The 25,000-nt window shown below is 39.9% G+C and overlaps 1 protein-coding gene across 1 annotated transcript in view; it reads left to right on the top strand.

Moving 5' to 3' along the window:
- Window positions 1–8,620, top strand: part of ptk6b (PTK6 protein tyrosine kinase 6b) — a 22,470-nt gene extending 13,850 nt beyond the window's left edge. The window contains exons 4-8 of the mRNA XM_017710908.2: window positions 1,174–1,342; window positions 3,309–3,467; window positions 5,314–5,495; window positions 6,467–6,620; window positions 6,857–8,620. Coding sequence (XP_017566397.1) covers window positions 1,174–1,342; window positions 3,309–3,467; window positions 5,314–5,495; window positions 6,467–6,620; window positions 6,857–7,047 — 855 coding nt within the window. The 3' untranslated portion in view covers window positions 7,048–8,620. The remainder of the gene's footprint in view (window positions 1–1,173; window positions 1,343–3,308; window positions 3,468–5,313; window positions 5,496–6,466; window positions 6,621–6,856) is intronic.
- The last annotated feature ends 16,380 nt before the right edge of the window (window positions 8,621–25,000 follow it).

The raw sequence follows: 25,000 nt of genomic DNA, 5'->3' as shown, positions 1-25,000 counted from the left end.
ATAGAAGGCAGAGGTGTTACCCACTACACTACACCAAACACAGAATAGACACTATATACACAAAAATATTGGGACACCTACACATTACACTCATGGGAGCTTTTATAACATTAATTCCCATTCCCAAACATTCCCATTCTAAATCCATAGGCATTAATATGGAGTCGGTCCCCCTTTGCAGCTATAACAGCTTCCACTCTTTTGATTTTGGTCATGCCGGAACAGAAAAGGTTCTTCCACGAACTGTTCCCACAACATTGGAAATATACAATTGTCCAAAATGTCTTGGTATGATGAGATGAAGCATTATGATTTTCCTTCAGTGGAACTAAGGGGTCTTGGTGAACCCCTGAAAAACAACCACATGGCATTATCCCTATTTACAGTTGGCACAATGTAGTCAGGCATGTAACGTTCTCCTGGCATTCACCAAACCCAGACTCATCCATCAGGCTGACAGAGAGAGATGGGTGATTCATCACTCCACAGAATATGTCTCCACTGTTCTAGAGTTCAGTGGTGCTGTACAACACTCCATCCGATGCTTGGCATTATACTTGCATCTAGCTGCTCGACCATGGAAACCCGTGCCATGAAGCTCCCAGTACACAGTTTTTGTGCTGATGTTAAAGCCAGAGCAGGTTTGGATTCTCCAGTTATTGAGTCGCAGAGCACTGGCAACTGTTATGCACTGTAACTTTACATGGTCTGACACTTTGCGGCTGAGTTGTTGTGGTTCCTAAACATTTCAATAATACAATAATACTCACAGTTGATTGTGGAATATCTAGGATGAGAGAAATTTCATGAACTGACGTCTTGCAATGGTGGCATCTCCTATTGCAGTAAGACCCTCAAATTCACTGAACTTTTTACACAGTGACCAATTCTTTCACTAATGTTTGTAAAGGCAGACGTCATGACTATGTGCTTGATTTTATACACCTGTGGCAATGAGACTGAAGGAAACACCTGAATTCAATGATTAAGAGGAGTATCCCAATAATTTTGTCCACATAGTGTATTATAAAACATCCTCTACACAATAAGATGACAGACACTTTACAACTATACTGCAGGCCTAATGATCTAATAAGAAAAATAAATAGGCTCCTGCCGAATGGAGCTACAGTATCCTGAAAGTGAATTTCTTCTAACACTCTTCATCCTCAGAGAGAGCCACAGCCTCAGGACCTCTCTCACACCACAGTGGATGAGTGGGAGCTTCCTAAAGAGGACTTCACTCTGGAGGAGCAGCTGGGCAGCGGCTACTTCGCCGATGTTCATCGCGGCAAGTGGAAGAACCGCATCAACGTAGCTATTAAAATTCTCAAAACCAATGGTAAGCATCCATCCCATTCCGTCCATCCATGCATGCACACACACACACACGCACACACACACACACGCACACACACACACACACACACACCCACCTTGGATCCAAAGCTGGTAAACACCATAGAGATACTCTTAGATCCTTTAATTACATAAAGTCAGTTGTATAAATGTTGGCACGGTGGGTAAAGATGACTAAAAAGGTTGTGAAAAATGTCTTTGTGGGTATTTGGACCAGTCTCACACTGAAAATAGAAAAGAAATCTAAACTATAATTGTAAAGTAAGTTTAGTCTAATTAAACAAACAAAAAACCTTAATCACAAAGTATATATTGACCACTCTTCAATACAGAATCTCTGCATATCCTCCAGGGTCTTAGCTCCTCTCTTTTGGACTCTAATTTCCAGTTCACTCATGCCTCAATCCTCCCTGCTCCAATTTTCAAAAGCTTGATTCTGCGCTCACTGAATGGTTTCGTGTGGAATTGAATCATATTCCTAGTGGAAAATCACAACCCAGTTCCCAGTTTTAGCTTTGTGCTAGAGAAATCGATCCTAAAATCCCCTGATAAACCATGGGGTGTGTGATACTGTGTATCCTAATATGCTTCCAAGGGTCTTTGAAGGAAAAATAGCCCCAAAACATCACAGATGTTTATGCCACGTTGAGTGGCTGATTTTTAGTCTCATCTTATGAAAGTTCCAGTAGTGTCTAGTGAACTCCAGGCACTTATATATTTGGTTAGATCAAAGAAAAGGCTTTCTTCTGGCCTGCCTTCCAAAAAGTTTATTAGCACGGAGGTGGCATCTAACTGTAGTGAACCTTATAGAAAATTTTGCCTCTCTTAACAATCCTCCTCATTGTGCATGGGGGTAAAACCAACATACATCCTCTTCCAGGCAGGTTCACTACAGCTCCATTTGTTTTAAATTCCTCAGTTATTGTCCTAACAGTGGATTTGGTTGTTTTCAGTGTGTAGCGATTACCTGATTTATAAAGATCAATGCACTTTAGTCTCATTTAATGTGCATATTATCTAATCTTCCCCATGTTGATGAATGATTAAGGTGATCTGGCCTTTGTATTTATACCCCAGTGGAAGAGAAACAGGGAGTTCCTCAACACTCTAGTATATTTAAAAAAAATTAAATATAAATGTGAACATGCCTCAGCTACATTTTGATTTGAGGAATTTCTAGGCGTGTCCAATAATTGTGACATGGTTTTCTTAATTATTATTATAATATAATGGTTTTTAAGATTAAATTTACTTCAAATATAAGTTCGATTTTTCTAATGTTTTTAGTGACAGATGGGTTAATTAACCACAAACACTTTTCCTGACCATTTTTAACCATGTTTATCAAGGGTCCCAATATTTATGAAAGGAACTGCATATACTCTGAGGTCTCCATGAAAGCTGAATGAAGAAATATATATTGACATCATCGGTTGTTTATACATTAAAAGACACTATTTATTCATTTAAAGGCTAAAGCGACGACACTCCTGCATCCCTCAGCTCGCTGTTATCATTCTGTGCTTAGAGAACAGCTTTAAATATGAAAACTATGCTCTGCTGTTATGAGCAGCGGCTTAAAAGAAGTTCCACTATCACTTTTAAGCTAAAAATGCGGTAGACAGAACAAGCCCCAGCTGATAGTGCAAGAATGTAGACTCACTTGTCCTTCAAGGTGGTTTTTATGCGCTAAATCATTCTTTAGCAGCTGGCCCCTTCCTATCTGCTCTTCTGTATTTGGCTTGGGCTGCTTTCACTCTGGGTCCACGTTTGCAAAAAAACCTTAGGAACATAAAACGTGAGTTATACGCTGAGTGATGTCTCATATATTGTGTGCTTCTTTTTTATTCTCTTGCCAGCTCTCTATCACATTAAAGGATAAACACTGTGTTCTTTTAAAAGCTGTTCAGTTTTTATTCATCTTTGCTATTTTAATCTCTGCCTCTCAGCATCTTTGAACCAGCGCGAGTTTCATATGGAGGTTCAGGTTCTGAAAAGATTGCGTCATCGGCACCTCATCTCGCTTTTCGCCATTTGCACTTCCTCCTCCCCCTATTACATCATCACTGAGCTCATGGAGAAAGGCAACCTGCTGGACTTCCTCCGCAGTAAGTCATCATTCACACCCTGCTCTGTCTGCGACCGTGCCTCGAATACTATAATTAATCTGACCTGTTTGTTTGGTTTCTGCCATGCACTGTCACACTGACCAAAAGTGTATGTCGCAGAGCTAAAAACACAAGGTAAAGAAGTTAAATGTTCTCCATATTTTATATCAAGTTTGTTTCACTTGTTTTAACCTCTTAAATTGACAGAGCTTGAACTTAAAGTAATAGGTTTGGTAAAAAAATCTGGTTTACATGACTTTCCACTTACCCCAAATACAGTCCATTAGGCAAGACATGACTGGGGTCCAAATTTTCCATCTTTAATTTAGAACTGGAGCTGTTGGAAAATGTTGTTAGGAAACGCTAGAAGTTAATAGTCACCCAAACTGTTTCGGTAAATGCATCCCCAAAACTTGTCTCAACTCACTCAACCACAGAGATTTTGCTCAACTTTTCTGAATGCCTCTCTTGCTAGTTTGCACTTCACTGACAAAAGCCACAATTTGCGTGTGTCCGCATCAGTAAGAAGCTGGTGGTAACACTACCAGACTACACGTTGATTTCTTTGTTCTGGAAAAAAAAATAAATGCATCACTTCATTTTCATAGAATCATCGTTACCGCAACTTCTAACTGTTCTGCTTGAAGCTAAGTAAACCTCTGGTATTAGTGTGCTACATACCTGTATAGTGACGTTTCATAACATTCCACCCCTGAGCTGCAGCCTCCCAGAGTTTGAAGCACTGGAAAGCACCACGTTATATGGATGATAATGTAGTTTCAGTGTTAGCTCAGATTTGAAGGTCGATTCGTGCTGTTGTACTAAAACTTTTTAAAACAACTTTTTGTTGCTTATCAACATTGTTTGAAGCAAATATACAAACATTTAGGCATGATTTTGTGAAAGTGGTTTTAGGTGACTTGGGTTTGCTAGCATGGTTTGCCTAGCAGCTCCAGTACTAAATTAAAGAGGCAAAATTTGTACACCAAACATGTCTTGGCTGATCAAACCGCATTTGAGGTCAGTGAAAAGTCATGTTAATTATATTTTTCACTTAACTACTCCTCCCCGGCCGGGTGACCAGGGTCCTCTCTGTGTGGAGTTTGCATGTTCTCCCCGTGTCTGCGTGGGTTTCCTCCGGGTTCTCCGGTTTCCTCCCACAGTCCAAAGACATGCAGTCAGGCCGATTGGACATGCTAAATTACCCCTTGGTGTGAATGTGTGAGTGACTGTCTGTGTCTGTCTGTCTGCCCTGCGATGGACTGGCGACCTGTCCAGGGTGTATCCTGCCTTCCGCCTGAAGACTGCTGGGATAGGCTCCAGCACCCCCCCGCGACCCTGACGGAGAAGCGGCTTAGAAAATGGATGGATGGATGGATGGATGGATGGACTTAACTACTCCTTTAAGAATACACTGTAAACATTTCTCGTCAGATCAACATTAAAATGACTTCATGTGTAAATGAACTAGTTTTGTTCAGCCTAAATAAATACTTTGACTGAAGGAGTCACTGTTTGTTTGAGCTGAATAAAACTAGTTCATTGCTTGTTACTATATGATGTTTTCAGGTTTAGATCTGATGAGCCATTTTTACAGTGTAGCTTGGCCAGTTTGCATTTGTGGTCCACAAAATAACTAAATAATAAAGCTCAGGGGTTTTGAATGGTCACTTTATCCATCTATCAGCACTGTGAGGTCATATTTGCTCAAAGAAGCTGTAATAAGATTTCATGAAACACAGTTTCTATAGACTTATCTGGTTATATTCAGTAATTAAACATATAAGATAATCATTTATTTGCTCCTTGCCTCGCTGTTAGTCTCTGCTGTTCTTATCTTTATCAGGTATAGAGGGCGGGACTTTAGACATGATGAGTTTGATCGACATGTCGGCCCAGGTGGCTGATGGGATGGCGTATCTGGAGGCGCACAACAGCATTCATAGGGATCTAGCAGCCCGGAATGTGCTTGTTGGTGAGGGATATATCTGCAAGGTGGCAGACTTCGGCTTAGCGCGAGTCATCAAGGCAAGTTCACTCAGCATTATAATTCAAAATTTCGACAAAGTCTGTGGCCGTCATGCATGGATTGGGGTCTAGAAACTGAACTGTAGAACCAAATATTCCATATTTTAGCACTGAACTGTCAGCCTTTTCCGCCTCAAGGCCACCCGTTTATCATTAGATACATGAAGGCCTACAGGAAAATAAACTCAACTTTTTTGTTTCAAAAACTTCATTTTTAGGCCATTTTCTACTACAACACTGCTGCAATACTGACCATAAAATATCAACAGATTAGTATAATGTGTGTTTTATAGCAGAAATCAGGCAGAATGGTGGCAAATTAAGCACAATTACTAACAAAGCAGTCCATGCTGAAACACTCCTTATAACTTCATCTTGAGTAGGTGGGGCTGACCTGCTCCAGGCTGAATACACAGATGTATTGAAATGAGCTGTTGATTCTCCAGACATCACAAAAACACTGAATTCTAAACAAGCAGTGTTTTGAATGTTTTTGTATATGGCCTTTATGGACTGGTAAGTGAGTGGTACATTTTCAGGACTTCGACAGTTTATGTGCGTATCAAATTCTTAGATTTTTCCATGAAATGTCTTTTTTTAACTCATCTTTGCCAAGGTTGCCATTCATTTTGAAGCTGACTGTATTTTATATTTCATACAATTAAATGCTACTCTGTTTAAATATTGCTGTTGTCAGAAAAAAACCTTGCGTGTAAATTTCATAAAGAATGGACCAAAATAAGCGGCGCAAAATGACTTGGAAAAACGTCTGGCTCCACTGACTCACAGTGAAAGTAAAGTAGGTTTTTTCTTTCTCCTGTAAATTTATCATCTTGGAGAAACAAGGCTTTTGTCACCCCATCCTTGAATTACTTTAAAATGCAATAAAGCGTAGGGGAACATTTAGAAGAGTTTGTGCTGGTCCGCTATGTTTGAGTAAATCATATTCACAGTAGGCCTTTCTCCTGTAGGAACCAATCTATGTTTCAGAGGAAAAGAAGATTCCGTACAAGTGGACGGCACCTGAAGCCATCACGCACGGTCGGTTCTCCCATAAATCCGACGTCTGGTCATTTGGCATTCTCCTGTATGAGACTATTACCTATGGTGGAGTTCCATATCCAGGTAGCCTATGTTCCACTTTCAGTTACATATAGCATTTAAAAGTGTGCTGTAAAATAACCTACTTTGCAGCAGATGTAAAATTGTGTTGATCAGAGGGTGGATCTCATCCCATCACTGTACTCTGGAGCAAAACAAATGAGCCTACATGTAAATTTTAAAACATAAACGTAAAAATCTAATCATTTTAAATGAGCTAAGTTGGATACTTTTGCTTAATTAACTTTGTCACGTTATAGGTTTCAATTCAAGTGAGGTGGTGCATCAAATCACCCACTATGGCTACAGGATGCCGCCCCCTCCTAAATGCCCTCGCCTCATTTATGACATTATGCTGTCCTGCTGGAGTGAAGTGCCAGATGACCGGCCGAAATTCCAAGAGCTGAAATCTGATCTGGAAAACATCAACCGCTACACAGAACTTGACTAACCCTTCTGGTCACTGGAGTCCTACTAGAAACATTATGTCTACTGTATATCACCAGCAGAGGGCAGCACAGACTCACAGGAAGACCAGGCTTGGACCGAAGGACGAATATAATTTTTTTTTTTAACACCAAAGGATTTGATGCAGGGGTTAGCTGTTGGTAAAGCCAGGTGCCCTGCAATCTGTTAAAGACTGTAATACCTAGAAGACAGTGGCAAACCTAAAATAATAACATATCCATTATTTGACTGATTGCATTTAAATGCATGATAGTCCTATAATAAGACACATAAGCACTTTTATAACAAATATCATGTTATATTCGTTGTGCATTATTAATGTTTGGTGAGGTTTTACACATACAATGAAGGGCTGCTGTGTTGGGAAGATGATTTTAGAAGACGCCAGTCGCCAGTTTACTTTAGCAGCCGCAATGCACTGCATTGACCAGTGACAGTAACTGGAGAGGCTGTCATTGAGGTTACACTCTCATTATCAAGTGTACTGCTATTGCCAAGCCTCTAATGGAGATGAGACCTGAGATTTTTCAGTGCTGTGCAATGTTACTAAATACAAAAACAGGGACTTTACAACTTCAACTTGCTACAACAAGCCTATTAAAAATGGTTTATCACCTTTGATGCTCAAACCTAAACTGGACACAGAACAGGAAGCTATTCTAGGCTGGTAAGACAGGCACTGTTGATATCACAGCAATAGTCTAATGAAGTGTGGTTATTTTCTACACATGGGGGTCAAAACCACATTCTGTTGTACTGGTTAAGCTCACTATGCGCTCTACAGGGCATGAAGATGTCCTTGCAGACCTGTCCATGCAGTGAGAGCATGACAGAGTGTAAAATGAGTTATGACAGATAGCTGCTGTCATCATAGTGGTCAGATGAGGTTCAGGCTTGCTGCGGGGATAGCACCTCTGTTACTATACCCATGTGGACACTATGTGCCACTTATTAAAGCTATAAGCTACAGATTTTGCCATGGGTAAAGAGAAAATCCAGAACTTTCTGCAGAATTAATGAATTAGAACAACGCCATTCAGAATGATTTTTGCTTTAAAATTAATCTCACACAAAGCTGTTACATAAAGTGGTTATGTTTATTTTGCCTGATACCTGAAAGACTGTTTTATGATAAAGTTTTGTCCTAAAACTATTTTTTGAAGCCATTCACAGTGAAGAGGCCCATGCAGAATATTAGGAAAGACACAACACATAGAAAACCAAATTTGACCTTTTTTCATTTTGAAATTTAACACTATTATCAGCATTGCATATAAAACTGAGACAGGGGGTTCACTGGTGGATTCGGATAGTAAATAAAATGTCTATAATGTCTAAAATGTGTTACAGATATTGTGACCCCTGGTTCCTATCACCACTACTGTAAAGAAATCTGAGTCTGTAAATTTCTCTACCATTAAGCATTTCACACCAAACCACTCTGAATGGCTCTGTTTACATCCCAACGACTGAATTATGCAACAATTAAACAAAAAAAAAAGAGAAGCCTGTATCACACAGCAAAGTGCCTTACTGTAAACTGGCGACAAAATACAGTACGATAAAATATATGTTTGATAATGCTCATCTGATTTCAGCCATAATTAATCAGAATAACTGCAATAAACGGTTCTTCCCACAAACAATGCAGTTCACTAACACAAGGTTCCGGTTACCAAGCAACATAACAGTGAATGACTGTTTCATGAACAGCACAGTGGTTTTTAATAATGTGGTGCACAAATACAGAATTTAGATGAGTATTTCACAACATCCAATCAGATTTTGCTCATTTACTCCATCTTTCATGAGTGCAATAATAAAGGACATCATAGTGAGCACATAAACACCCATTTCAGGCTATTTTTAGTCATTTTCCTGGTGTTGTTTTGTTCTGTCAGTCCCCAACACGATACCGCCTTGGTACATGTTTTGTTGAGTTGTTGAGTGAAAATAATTATACATCCTCTACAGAGAACACACATTCTAATGCACAATTACTGCTTATTTGCTGAATTTAACATATTGGGAAAGAAAACTACATTTTTTCTGAGTTTTTATTTTCAGATTTGATGTTATATTTTATTCCAAAATGCAAATAAATAAACATTGTGCAATAAAATGAATGGAAAGACACCATATTTAAGTTGATGTATTGACTCATTTTACCTAGAAAATAAACAAAATATGAAATGTAACTGGGTGTTCAAACTTTTGCATGTGACTACATCGCTGCTGTTGGGGCAAAACCTTGTATCTACATTTTTTTCATTTTTTCAGTTTTTGACATAATTTGAAAATGCCTGTTGTGGTTTACATTGTGTGTAAACTTCATGATGACTGGAACAAACGAAATGGCCCAAAATTACTTGGAAAAAGTCTGGTTCCATTGACTTACATTAAAAGTAAAGAAGGTTTTTCCTTCTCCTGTATAGTTATTATTTTGGAGATACGAGGTTTTGTTTCCGACAACAGCAATATGGTGCCTGATGAGAGAGAGAGAGAGAGACAGAGAGAGAGAGAGACAGAGAGAGAGAGAGAGGGAGAGAGAGAGAGAGAGTGAGAGAGAGAGAGAGAGAGACAGAGAGAGAGAGAGAGAGAGAGAGAGAGAGAGAGAGAGAGAGAGTGAGAGAGAGAGAGAGAGAGTGAGAGAGAGAGAGTGAGAGAGTGAGAGAGAGAGAGAGAGAGAGAGAGAGAGAGAGAGAGAGAGAATTCATGATGCAGAATTTTACAGTGAACTCCAAATATTTCATTGCTACCTCTCAACATGGTAAAGGGTGGAATAGCTGAAGGGAGAAGGCTGTGAAGAGGGAGTTATTGACAACAGTGGGCTTCATATTGCTTTAAGCAAATACATGCATTGAAAGGAGGCCAGAACACATAAATAGACCTGCACCCAGTAACCTCAGTGACCTTGCTGATGCAGTTTTCACAGCCTAGTGAGAGCAATGCGGATCAGCTAGTTTGCAGCCTGTGCTTTAGTGCAGAAACAGTGTATTATCAGCTGTCTAAGAGTTGTATTTGTGCCTGTATGAGAGGGCAGTTTGCTGTTTTTGTGCTGAATGGCCATGTGTATGAATGGAGTCATACAGTTCATACAAGACGGACCGTATGTACACCTGTACAAGCCTCTGTGATGTAATCTGTCCCTAGTGTGTTTAATAAAAGTGACAGATGTCTTGGCAAACGTCTGACACTCACATGCCTGAGCCTGAGCTGCTCACTACTGCTTAGATTCTTACTGGGAAGGCCCGTCGTATAATATCTACACACTCTGAACGTGGTGTGAGTATATAAACCAGGTGAAGGATCACCCAAAAAATAAAATCAATAGATAAATATGATGCCCTGTTCTTTTCAGAAACTATACGGTAAGGGCTGTAATCTTCTCAAAAAGAAAAACTATAAAATACAATACTACTTTAAGTGCACATACATTTGCGTGAAAAAATTAAGACACCCCATTAACTAAAAAGGTTCTTTATTAAGAACTTTTCATCTTCTTTCAGATGATATCTATAGATACAGGTGATGTAATCGCTTCACCTTGGCTAAAACACTGCTAAAAATGTGCTTTCATTATTTTTTCTTTAACAAAAAAATGAAAAAGATGCAACTCATACTGAGGCAAATGTTAGGACGCCCTATTCCCAAATAGCTGGTATTTTTCCCCTTTTCCCCTAGACGTTTCCTATAATCATCTATCTGTCTCCGACACTGACCAGGAAAAAGCTTTGAGAGAGTTTTTCCAACTCCTCCATGCAGAATTATTTCAGCTGTGTGATGTTTGAGGGGGTTTTTCTTGCATGCAGTTTCAAATCACCCCACAGCATCTAAATTCAGTGGTGGACAGTAAATAAGTAAATGTAATTAGTTTCTGTACTTAAGTAGTTTTTTCATGTATCTATACTGAAGTTTTTCCATTTTTGGGCGACTTTTTCCTTTCACTCCACTACATTTCAGAGTCTAATATCCGACTTTTTCCTCCGCTACATTCTGAGAAATCTGTCGTTCCTTTTGGTTTCTGTGTGTATAAAAACGTAACATGTCAAAACAAAAGAAGTGCAAAGCCAGATCACCAATCAGGGCCCAGCGGTCACTTTGTTCTGAACTGGTTTTGACCTGTTGGTCATACCGACCCAGTGCAGCACACAGTTCAACGTCAGCGCAGCAGCGTAAAACTTCGGGAGCACATATGTCACCTAAATGATGAACTAACCTAACTTTGTGTAAATAGAGCACAATATAGAAATATGTCCACATATGCAGTCGAGACTGACGCGGCTTTTTTCTGAATTTCTACAAACACCATTTCATTTTATAGTAAATGAGTTTGGGCTGCTTTATGTTTATGAACAGAGGCCTACAGATCAACATAGTAAAGGAGCTCATCTGTGATCCTGAGTTTAAAGCCAGTTTTTATTCAACTTAAACTTGGAACTAAGTTGTAAATAAATCTGAAACTGAAACTTTGCTTGTGTGTAAAAAGTGATTTCAGAGCCACTCGGTTCTCCCTGATGGAAACTGTTTACCTTCAGTGTTTTGTGCTCCTGATCATTTTAATAGACGTCAGCATCACTAATTAATGACGTTCTATTAAAAGACTGGTTTACCAAGAGAGACGCTGGAGGACTTTCACCCGAAATGAGTTCATGAAGCCAGTCTGGTTATAAAAATGATAACAGGACATCAGAGCCAGAATTACTCTTTTAGTACTTTTACTTTATACTTAAGTACATTTGAAGGTAAATACTTCAGTACTTTTACTCAAGTGGAGGTCTAGAGTAAAGACTTCTACTTTTACTGGAGGAATATTTTACCTTGGGTATCTACTTTAACTCAAATACATGATTTGTGTACTTCGACCACCTCTGTCTAAATTTAAGTTTCTGGCTTTGTCTTGGCCACTCCAGAACTCTCTGTTTCTTTTTTTTTTAGACATTCTTTGGTGGATTTACTGGAATGTTTTGGGTCATTGTCATGTTGTATGGTTCTCCTCTGCTTTAGCTTCAGTTTTTGGACAGTTGGTCTCACATTTTCCTACAGATCTGTCAAACCCAACCACTAAAAGGGCCATATTAAAAAAATCTCAATAAATCCATCGGCCAGCTGTTTTTATTTTTTTTTACTTAACATTTTGCCATTGCCGTACGGCCCATTGTTTATTAAAAAATATGCCAAAAGTGCATTTAATTCCAAATTTAATAAATTATTTACTTGAATGAGACACCAGGCATCTTTTCTTTTTGTGTAACCACTGACCCACAGATTGTTTTTGGGGAAAGAAGGTCAAAACACTATGATGCAGTGCATGCTGGGGGCTGAAGTGCATCTTAGGGTGAAATGGGCTAATTATAATAGAAAATTCAAATAAGTATGCAGGCCGAATGGGACTGTCACTATGTGGGCCTTGTGTAGGCTCTGATATGATAAAGAATTTATAGCAGGCTCTAATGGAGAGATTGCCAGGCCCTGCTATAAACCATGCATGTACTTTGACATCAACTGTGGCAAGAGATATGAGACTTCTTTATGCATCTTGGGGTCTGCTCCCTGGCTAATATGCTACAACAACTTTCTTTCTGAAGGCCTCAGAGAGCTCTTTGGATCTTGGCATGGTGATACCAATCACTTCAACAATCAAATAAAAACCCAACTGAATGTCTGAGCTTCAAATAAGAGGCTCCTAAAAACTCCTCTCTAACAATGTTCTATCATATGCAGCTGATGTAGTGCACCTAATACTAATTTTAAGTAGTAATAAATGTGTGGGTGACCTAACTTTCTCCCTAAAAGAAAATTCTATTTTCTTCATTACATTTTACAAATTATATTTCAAAGACATTTCGTCAGTTTTACTTGTTTGGGTATATTCATTCCCTCCATCTCTCAATATTGTTAAAGATCAAATGTCCATCTGTTTAAATATGTTTTCTTGGGGTTTCCTCATTTTTTTCATCACTGTATCTTTATTTAGTGACAATGTAGTACTTGCCAAACATAGTTCCAAGCCCTAAAAGCAAAAACAAAACAAAAAAAAACATTGTCAGTATACATGAGCACATTGTGTTCCTACTACAAGGTTCTTTTCAAGCAAAACATGAGTACAGTAAAAAAAAGACCCCTGTCAGCTCATTGACAGTGTATCATAGCTGTTGCACCACCATCAGAAAAATGTGAATTCAGAGTAGTGCATGAACTCTGTGATGCTGGATATGTTAAACGGGAACACGGCACCATTGTTTCAGTTCACAGTCATGCACACCACCTCATCTCAAAGACCCTTCATGGAGATCCAAGGGCTGCAAGCAATGAAAACTCACTGACCTGTTCCTCGAACCACTCAGTGATGATATGTGCCTGGCAAGATGGTATCCATCTGAGAATGAATAACCTTTTGCCATAAGGGATCAACCTGGTCATCAAAGGTGTTCAGATATACCATTCAGACATTCTTTATTGGATATCAGGGGCTCTAATGTTTGCCAGGAAACTCCCCACACCATCACAGTCCGACCAGTGGCCTGCCCTGTTGATGCCAACAGGATGGCTCATGTTGCTTGTGCCAAATTCTGATCCTTCCGTCAGCATGATGCAGAAGGAACTTGGAACGACATGCAACCTTTGTCCACTTCTTAACGGCCAAGTTTAGATGTTCCTGTGACCAAGTGCTTGTTTGTCACTGGTTGGCAGCATTGGGCAGTAACAGAATAGTTGTAACAGCATTACATAATCAGGATAAAAAGGTAACTGTATTCCATTACAGTTACAGAAAAAAGGCAGGCATCAGAGACATGAGACAACAAGGGGGTATAGACTAGACAGGAGGCAGAGTAAGAAGAGAGAAGAGAAAGAATACAGCATGAAGGGAGAGCAGAGACAGGATATGGTATGAGGTGAGAGAGGAGGCAGGCAACGGCACAAGGGAATAAAGGAAACAGGAAGCCTCACAGGGGGAGAGAGGAGACAGGAGACAGAGTGAGAGGAGAAAGGATACAGCATAAAGGGAGAGGGGAAACAGTGTGAAGAGAGACAAGAAACAGTGTGAAGGGAGAGAGGAGGCAGCATGAAGGGAGAGAGCAGAGAGTGCAAGGGGAGGCAGGAGTCAGGAGACAGTCTGGGGAAGACAAGACACAAAGTGAGGGGGGAGTGTAGAGAAGATCCAGTCCAAAAGGAGATAGTAGACAGGAGACAGCACGAAGGAAGTAAAGAGCCAGACAAGCAAAAGCGTCTTGGGAGAGAGGAGACAGGAGACAGCGTGGAAAGAGAGAGGAGACAAGCAATAGCGTGAGGGGAGATAGGAGACAGCGTGGGGAGAGAGGAGACAAGCAATAGCATGAGGGGAGAGAGGGGACAGGAGACAGCGTGAGGGGAGATAGCAGACTGTGTGGGGAGAGAGGAGACAAGCAACAGCATGAGAGGAGACAGGAGACAGTGTGAGGGAAGAGAGGAGACAAACAATAGCATGTTGGGAGACAGGAGATAGTGTGGGGAGAGAGGAGACAAGCAATAGTGTAAGGGGAGAGAGGAGACAGTGTGGGGGGAAAAAGGAGACAAGCAATAATGCAAGGGGCAGGAGGTGACAGGAGACAGTGCAAGAGGAGAGAAGAGACAAGAGACATCGAGAGGGGAGACCAGAGACACCGTGAGGAGAGAGAGGAGACAAGCAATAGTGCAAGGTGAGAGAGGTAATAATGTTAACCTCAAGTTAGGCTAGTTGCTTTTTCATTTTGTAAATTTCACTTTTCTTCCGCAGTTTCTTTCGTTTCTGTTCACTCTGTCCGATTTAGGTCTGTTTTCTTCTTTACAGTTGGACAAAATTACATTTTGGGATGAAAAGCTTTTCGAATACACAGGTAATGAATCAGACTGAGACCCATAGCGGGCAGTCTGATAAGCTTATACTGACTGAAATATATAAACAGTTTGCTCAGCCAAGAAATCCATGTTATTACTGTGAGTGCAGTTTGAAGGGTAGCTGATCTTGCCAAATAGGAATGTAACACTAAGGAGGCTCAATATTCCAATACCTGTCTTTTATATCCCAAAATATGCATGACTTATATCACACGCAGCACAAATAGACTTTATCACCCGTGGTGGCTGTTGGAAGATACACACCATGTAGCACGGCATACGCCTTACTAAGTCATGGCCACAACTTAATCATCTCATTCCGATGCCATACTAAGTCATGGCCAAACATTAGGATCTCGTTCCCACGCGTTAATGCATTATTTTTATTTACACAGGATGTCACCAGCAGGGCTCCATAGGAAGATACTAGAGCCAATATGTTTAGTGAGAACACATTTAAAGTCACTAACTTTTCCCATTATAACTCTTGAATACTGATACTGGAAATACTGGTGCGTCCGATTTATACCCACAGTTTGCAAACGTCATGGGGTTTAATTGATAACCTGGTAACCCCCTAACCCCAGTGTGAATACTCACCAGGTAAACACATGATTTGTTAAAGGATTTAGCATTGGATTTCCTTAACTTTGAACAATATACAATTCTGCTTTGTCAGGGTGACCATATATCCTCTTTTTCCAGTACATGTCCTCTTTCTGTGAATGGGATTCCTAAATTTCCTAAAATGTCTGGCATTTGGCTTCTCTTTCACGTTGACATTGCTCTCTGCAGTCTGTCCTCCTGACCCTAGCGTCCTCTTTTCTTGAAAACCAAAATATGGTCACCCTAGCTTTGTTGCACTGTGTACAGCTACAGTTCTCATACTGTATATTTAGGGACACCAATCAACGTGCAGTCTATAGTGTAACCTTATATAGCTTACTTATATAGCTTCTCGCACAACCCACCTCAAAGCGAATGCTGAAGGAGCTGTTCGTTTAACACATGCTTGATGAGGCACATGGGGTCATGTTTTGTAATCGTAACTCCAGGAATCTGCTCTGTAAGCTCTTGTCCTTCTTATCTGTTTCTTCTCAGGAGTGATCCCCTCCCTCAGGGCTCTTGTCACCTTTGTACAGCATGACCTCCACACCCGAAACCTCAGTTGACAACAAAGACTATATTAACCCTGAACTTTTCCAGAGGTTTTCACCACTTGGCAGATTTAGGTCGCAGAAGCATGTGTGTTGGTGGCTAGCCAGGCCTCGCCAACTTAGAGTTCTTTGTCTTGTTAGGCTTGTAAAGCGAGCTAGCCAGGGAAATTAGTCTCTTTCAATGTTTTTAAGGAAAAGGTTTATCTTATAAGCTTGCATAGATTACTGGAACAAAGTCAACAGTGGATTTGTTGATTAAGCAAGGGATCTTTAACCCCCATAAAATTTTCATTCCACCACAGTGGAGTAAACAGGGTCACATGGCTGCTCTGCTGTTGTAAGCTTAATATCTGCGTATAATGACAGTAGCATTTTCCACAGAGGAAAAACACAGTGACACACCCTGCAGTTATCAGTTGGGAGCAGACACTGCCCTTAAAATACACATTACAACAAGGCCTGAGAGCCCAGAGGAGCATCATATTAGCTAGTTTTTCCAGCCACCATTCAAGCTTGGCTTGAGTGGTCACTAGACCAACTTAGCTCTCTCTTGGCTGGACCACCATTTTATACCACCCCCCTCCCTTTGGGTCTGAGGGGCCCTCCCAAAAAGACAAAAAAGCGGATGGGGGTGGCCTCTACTCCTTAACCAATCACTTCTGGAGGACTCCTGTGTGGAAGGGGCTTGATATAAAGATCTTGGCCTCTACTGCATGTGGGTGCATTCCCTTCCACAGGCCTCTCAAGATTCATAACATACAAGAAGAAGCTGACCTACTTATCTAACCAAACACACACTGCTGCTGGTCTCCAAGGTCTTCTACACACAATGGATAGAACACACTAAAGGTATGACTATAGATCTACATGTTTGCAGCAAGATTATCTCTTTCTAATTAGATACTACTTAAAGTTAATCAGTTGTGTGATGAGAAGCTTGCAAGAAAGTTTATCAACAATGTGAGACTGTACTGTCTATGCACGGTCATGCCTACATAGACTGTATCTCTGACTGGTTAACAAACCCTGACCTAGTATATTGCTTACTTCAAAGCATAAAGATGGGTTTGCAAGCAAATTACAGTGCCAGGAACTCAACAAACTTGGTGGCAGTTATTTGGCAAAGGCATGCCTGATATCCAAAGCTAGTCTTCAGCCAGTTGAAGATGGATATTTTCTTTGCCCACCCTTTTATACAGAATTTGTGTCCCAAACGATGGAGGCCTAAATGTCATCTTTTCAGTGCCTTTTGGGTGTGTGTATTGTGGCTCAGTGCCTATGAGCAAAGTCCTGTTCTGTGTATTGTGGCTCAGAGCCTGAGACCAAAACTCTCAGCCCTCAAAAGCATGGGATAGGTTTTTCGTCCTTATGTGAGGCCAGAAAACTTTCCTGCAAGGTTTTGGGTGAAAAGCTGCAAAGCTACATTCATAAAGAATCCTGTAGAATTCAGAAATGGACTGCCCCTTCTTGTGCAAGCAGCATGTCATTTAACAACAAAAGCTATATTTGGTTATGTTTACAAACACTGAACGTACAAAACATTACAGAATACCGTGTCATTCTTGGGTTTTATGACACCTCAGTGTTGTATTACGCTGTCAGTTGGCTGATGACAGTCTGTTATTCATGCATAATTTACTACAGCCTTTACTGAGCCAACTGAACTATTTGAAAACTGCCCTGCCACTGGCTGAATGCCTTTTGGTTGGTAGAACAATCCATACAGCCAGAGATGCTGTTTAACCTGAAAGAATTATATATACACAAATTCTTGGCTTGGCAGTTCTTTACTTGGTAGGTTACCTCTACATTCTGTGAACATTAAAACCTGCTTCATACACATATTGTTTAGAAAATTGGTTCTTTAAAGAACTGTCCACTGAAAGGTTCTTTAGGAAACCAAAATGGTACTTTTACAGCACTGCTCAGATGTGAAGTGCCTCTCAATTGACAGTTATTCAAAGATCTGTCAATTACAAGGTTCTTTGGGATTCTTTGAAGTGGTGGTACTTCAAAGAACATGTGGAACATTTATCAGATGTGAAGTACCTCATGGACCTGATTTTTAACTACCTAACTAATGCACTTATTCACTCACTCGCTCATGTTTAGCAAGCTAAAGATTCTCCACAAGGGGGTGTACTCAAGTAGCATTTGGTGCTTCTCAAGATTGGTGCTTTGCATCAGTGACACTGTCCTTATTTTTATGAACCCTGTCAAACTAGTGTGCCTGACAGTGTTATTCCAATTGAAGGTGCTCAGACCTTGCAATGGTAAGTCTACACAAGCTAGTCAGTCTCTCACTTAGCCTTCCCAATACGATGATTATACTACAGTAATAAAAATATGTGTATATAAATGTTATATCTACCTTGCCAGGTTTAACAGCCTTGCCTTCTTATAGATCAACATATGCTCTTACAGCACTTTGTATCTGTGTCGGTTCCTTTACTTAACCAGTTCTTTTTTAAATTCTTATTCTCCTCACTACTCAGTGTATTTTTTGAGTGTCATCACCAGACGATTCGCTGATAAACACTATCTCTAAGACATCTGCGTCATAGGCGATTACACAGTCTTCTTCTGTGGCTTTTCACAAAGACCTAAGTGTTTAAGACCAATGCTGTGTTGCCAGCTTAAGGGCTTAGTATTTGGGGCTAAAAGAATGTTGGATAAAATCTTGCGCTACTGAAGGCATTTGTGTAAAACTCAACACTGTTAAATGTCAATCATTTAGTTTGGTCATGTGAGCTGCAGATTAAAATTTGTTAACCCTTTTACGCAAAAATGAGCCAAAGGCAGTTCCAGACTACAATTCCTCACTCTTATAATTGTATTTCAAGGGGAAATGGTGGAAAGGTCTGTAATTTAAGGGCCTAAAGAAGTTTTCTACAGATATCTGGACCATTTCGGACCCTTGACAGATGCTAGTTGTAAGCATGTCAGTTTTTTTAATGGCACATGATAGGGGTCTGCTGTGGAGCTTAAACTGTCTGGTAAAATGGGTTATTTTTTAATTATTGCATAAGTTACATATTTCATATCCCAGCCCGGGTTAGACATAAAAGCATTAATAAATGTCAATACACTCGTAATAAGCAAGTGTTAGATGTGTTAGGAATGACAGCCCTTAAAAGTTTATTGAACATCATGTAAAACAAAAAATCATTACTGTAAAGCCTTCAAAGCAGAGACCACCAGTACTAGTTTGACTGCTTAAAGCAGCTTTATATAGCTTACACAAACTATATTGTGTGTCCCACCCGGGTTATATTTAGATGAGATGGTGTTATGTTTTGGCTGAAGAGCTTCCACAGCACATGCTACAAAAGTAGGTCAGTCTGTGAGTGGGCTATATGCTAAAATAAGATGCCAATTATAAGTTCCAGTTAGTTCTCTAAAAAGAAACATAATGATCTATTACAATGCTAAATGTATATGGACTGGTGGTGTGAAGCCAGGGAGCACTAGACCAGTCAGCTGTAAAAGTGGTACACATCATGACATAAAAAGAAGGTATTATCTGTAAACCACACTTCACAAGAACATATTGTTTTGTAGCTACAGTATGTGTTGTTTAATAAGCCAGCAAACAAAATCAGGATTAGAGGAGAGGTAATTGGTTCTCACAAGGCCTTGAGACGTGCTACAAAGACTACTGGATACTTCAGATGTCATTAGAAAGAAAGGAGATCAGTGGTCATCGGCCCTCCTCCTGAAGATCTAATTTCCTGCAGAATATTGTTCAAGTCTGCATTGGAAATGCTGCCCCGTATTACCTAACACGAATAAATCTGATCCAGCCAATCAAAAACCTCTGAAAAAGTTACTTAGCTGGCGTAGGTGTGGCTGAGGTTGGAACTAGACTCAGCAGGAAGGTAGATCTCCAGGACCTGCTTTGGTGAGCACTAGTGTAGAGGAATGCACTCAAAGTCCAAGATCAGTCTCACTACATTGCTGGTAATTTGAGATGCAGTATGTATTTAAAACCATGCTGTATGAAGAGCATACAGTCACCTGCCACTTTATTAGGTACAATAATGCTAGTAAAAGTTTGGACGCCCTTTTGCCTTTAGAACTGCGTTAATTCTTCATGGCGTACTTTCAACAAGGTGTTGGAAACGTTCCTCAGAGATTTTGGTTGGTTATTTAAGTTATTGTTGCCTTTCTATCATCTCGAACCAGTCTGCCCATTCACCTCTGACCTCTCACACCAACAAGGCATTTTCGTCCACACAACTGACCGCTCACTGGATATTTCCTCTTTTTCAGACCATTTTCTGTAAACCCTAGAGATGGTTGTGTGTGAAAATCCCAGTAGATCAGCAGTTTCTGAAATACTCAGACCAGCCCGTCTGGCATCAACAACCACGCCATGTTCAAAGTCCCTTAAATCCCCTTTCTTCCCCGTTCTGATGTTCGGTCTGCACTTCAGCAGGTTGTCTTGACCACCTCTACATGCCTAAATGCATTGAGTTGTGGCCAGGTGATTGGCTGATTAGCTATTTGTGTTAACAAGCAACTGGACAACTGTGCCTAATAAAGTGGCCGTTGAGTGTATCTTGAATCAAGAAGGGCTTTAATCTAAGAGCCTGAGTGACACAGAACTTGTAAGATTTCGATATTTGAGGGTTTGAAAATCCAATATATCTGCCAATATTCCTTTTGTTTTCTTCAGAAATACATAAGCAAACATTTTTTCTAACATCAGTCACATTATCACTTAAGGAATTTAATGATTAACCAGATTATATGCTCGCTGTTGCCGCACAGCAAGAAAGACCTGAGTTTGCTTCCCTGGCTGGATGTCCAGGGTCTTTTCTGTGTGGAATTTGCAGGTTCTCCCCGTGTCTGTATGGGTTTCCTCCAGGTGCTCCGGTTTCCACCCGCAGTCCAAAGACATGCAGTCAGGCCAACTGGACATGCTAAACTGCCCCTGCCTTCCACCCAATGAACCTCCAAACTGTTCCGTAAATAAATCTATAATCAAGTTGCTAACAGCTAAACCTACAACACTTACAATAATAGCAGATGATCTCCGTTGTGGGGTACTCTGCTGGAGCAAGCTGGCTGCATTCCAAAATGTGTGTGCAGGGAAATTGCAGAGCAGTGCGCCCTCTGATGCACAAACTACACAATAACACACAAAACATGGCTAAAGATTCTGTCTTCTGCCTCTCTATTTCTTTTGTGTCATTTATCGGCTGTTATAAGGGCCAATACTGAATTATCTGTAATTACCTCACATCGGCCAATAATATTGGTATGTTGATTTATCGGTTGAGCTCTTCCTCTTATTCGAGGCAAAGTTCACCTGAATTGTTAGTATTCAGGTTATAGTGACATAAACATTCTTCAAGGAAGCGCCAGTATTTTGACCATTTTTACTGAATCCGCCTGATGACTGTGCTGTTTCTAAAACCACAACAGCACCCAAAAGGCAACAGACATGGGACGGGACACCTATGCTCATATGCATACAAACAAAACACTGCAGCCGAGGTGTTATTGTTGTTAGGGGAAATGAAAGAAGCATATCAAAAACAATGTTAGTCACTATGGCATGATATTTAATTCCTGGGAGCTCTAAAGATTTTCTTTGAAGTGCTGATCTGAAGTAAGGCTGGTGCTGAAAAAACTGAACATGACATACACACACATACACCGATCAGGCATAACATCATCACCACCTCCTTGTTTCTACACTCACTGTCCATTTTATCAGCTCCACTTACTGTATAGCTGCACTTTGTAGTTCTACAGTTACAGACTGTAGTCCATCTGTATCTCTGATACTTTGTTACCCCCTTTTACCCTGTTCTTCAGTGGTCTGGACCCCCATGGACCCTCACAGAGCAGCACTGCTGTGTCTGATCCACGGAGACCAGCACAACACACACTAACACACCACCACCACATCAGTGTTACTGCAGTGCTGAGAATGACCCACCACCCAAATAAATACCTGCTCTGTGAGGGTCCATGGGGATCCTGACCACTGAAGAACAGGGTAAAAGGGGGCTAACAAAGTATCAGAGAAACACATGTTCTGCATATAAACAGTAATTGTGTATTAAAATGTGCAGACGTTATTGTCTATAGAGGATGTGAGGATGTGTTCACTTATTTACGCTCAGAAAATCAGCAAAACATGTAATTTGATGTGTAACGGACAGGCATGTAAACATACAACTGTATATTGGCAGTTATTCAGCAAGCCTAGAAAGTGGTTGTGTCTGCATGTATAGCCGGGTATAGAGTCGGGATTAAATAAAATAATAATAATTATTATAATAATAAAAATATGTCCCTCTTTGTAATTTAACTCCATGATGTAAAAATGCACTGCTGTTTAAATATAAATCAGTATGTTTTCACATGACGCTATGAACTGCTTGCCCATAGGGCTACTGCGGCAGATGAGTTAAAGTGCTCTGGTGGCCCTTTGGCACACTTAAGATAAGAGGAGCTGCATGTATCTAAAATCATCAGGTTTATTTTGCGTGTCAACACTTCTTTGGCTATTTTTAGCATTGTGTGGGACTGGGGTTTCCACGCAATGGAATTTGCCCCCTATACTCACTCAGTTCTCGGCAAATCAAGGATAAACACATCCTGTTTTTCTACCAGAATGGATATTTGTACATGTGCCTCGTTTGCACAGGTTGGACTGACAAAGACCTTATGGAACTTATTTACATAAGGCTGATAGAGATGATTAAGTGCATGATTTCTGTCATCTGTGTAATGGCATAACACAATGTTGTGTAGTGATGCACTGAAAACACATGCTGAGGTGAACTGGTATCCACCTGCTGAAAAGAACGGCTTTGTAATGTTTCCTTTGACAGAAGAGAGAACGAACACACACACACACACACACACACACACACACACACACACACACACACACACACACACACACACACACACACACACATATATATATAAGGTTTAAAAGTTTAATCTAAAAACATTACTGCTGATTCACACACAAGGATCATGAAGAGCATCAAAGTCTACAGGCCTACTTAGCAAAACAGCTCAATGTGGAGCATGTTCATTTCTCGGTATGGGCTAAATGGCCTTAGGGCCGTCCAGGGAAGTCAATATCTGGCAGTACTGGAAAAAAACCAATACAGCTTCTTTTCTGTGATATCAGCACTATATAACATAATTTTTTCCGCAGTAAATTGGTGTAAATTCTGTACGTTGTAAAAATGTTTTCTCAATTCAACCTAAAAAAATTGAATTTTAGCCGTTTTGTTAATCTCATATAAAATATCTGTATATAAAATATGTATAGTTTTTACATGGGTTAAAAATCATCTTCTGCCCTGTTGACATTTTACACTTCTTTAGTGCACAGTCATGTGCAAAAGTATGGACGTGGGCAAATGACTGTTTTGCTGATTTTGTAAGTGGAAATAAGTTATGAATCCTATAAAGAAACCATTTCTGCACATTTTAATGCACAATAACTGTGTAATTGTGGAATTTAACATATTGGGAAAAATAAAGCATAAAATGTGGCCTGTGCAAAAGTTCTGACCCATTTTATGTTTTATTTTTCTTCAACATATTACACTGATAGAATGAAAGAAAGAAAGAAGCTGCAGTATTTAAGTGTGCTTTCTGTAGAGGATTCATTTATTTTCACTTAGAAAATCGACACAACATGTAACTTGACCAACTTTTACTTACGGCTGTAGATCTTCATCTTGTCATTTTTTTTTTAACATGGGAAACTTTAAGCGAAATATTCATCCTGCAATATAACTTACGTATCCTATAAATGCTAGGTAGGCCTTTATTGTATCATTTGAAGTTTTTATCAGCAATTTTTATGAGCTAAGATTATTTTTTCTCTATTTCATTATCATTTTATCTTTTATATTGATTTATTTTTGTTACTTTCTTAGAATAATATTGAGCTTTTTTCTTAAAAAAAAAAACGAAACCAACCTCGTATCTCCAAAATATTAACTTTATAGGAGAAGGAAAAAACCTACTTTACTTTTAGTGTAAGTCAATGGAACCAGACTTTTTTCCAAGCCATTTTGGGCCCTTTCTTTTGAGCCATTCATCATGAAATTTTAACACAAGATAAAGGGCAACAGGCATTTTCAAATGATGTCAAAAAATGAAAAACAACAAAAAACAGCAACGAAATGCATTTCCAGTGATACTAGTATTGAACAATTTTCCATAGTCAGCATTGCTACCAGACTTTTCACCTAATTTCTATAGCATTATAGGATTTGTTTTTACAGTTTGTGTATATAACCCATGTCTGGGGGAGGTCCCACTCAGAGGGCTTACTAGGAAAGTGTTCTTTGGACCCTGATGTGTGTAACTTTCCTCTTCTGTATCATGCTTAGGTTCCACAGGGACTTCCAGCAGGCAGCATGAGCAGTGTGAACTCCCCCGCCTGTCTGCTGGCACGAAACCAATTCTACAGGAGTGAGTTTCCTGCATGATGTTTTTTCGTACAGCTGTACTTTTACACAGTTGGACTTGTCCCAAGGAAAATAGCACATAGTGTTCCTTGTATAGCCTTATCTTTATTTTGCACAGTTTCAGTGGTCATCGGGTGGAAGGCACAGTTTAAATCAGTGGCATATAAAGAATGTTTTTTCTGTTGAAGTTTCCAGATAGAACACTACCATTATTTAGATAGATAGATAGATAGATAGATAGATAGATAGATAGATAGATAGATAGATAGATAGACAGACAGACAGACAGACAGACAGACAGACAGACAGACAGATAGATAGATAGATAGATAGATAGATAGATAGATAGATAGATAGATAGATAGACAGACAGACAGACAGACAGACAGACAGACAGACAGACAGACAGATAGATAGATAGATAGATAGATAGATACACAGACAGACAGACAGATAGATAGAT

This window comes from Pygocentrus nattereri, chromosome 9 (assembly GCF_015220715.1).
Source record: "Pygocentrus nattereri isolate fPygNat1 chromosome 9, fPygNat1.pri, whole genome shotgun sequence".
In the NCBI taxonomy this organism is placed as follows: domain Eukaryota; kingdom Metazoa; phylum Chordata; class Actinopteri; order Characiformes; family Serrasalmidae; genus Pygocentrus; species Pygocentrus nattereri.
Note: the sequence above shows the minus strand (reverse complement) of the source record. Positions and strands in the feature narration are given on the sequence as shown.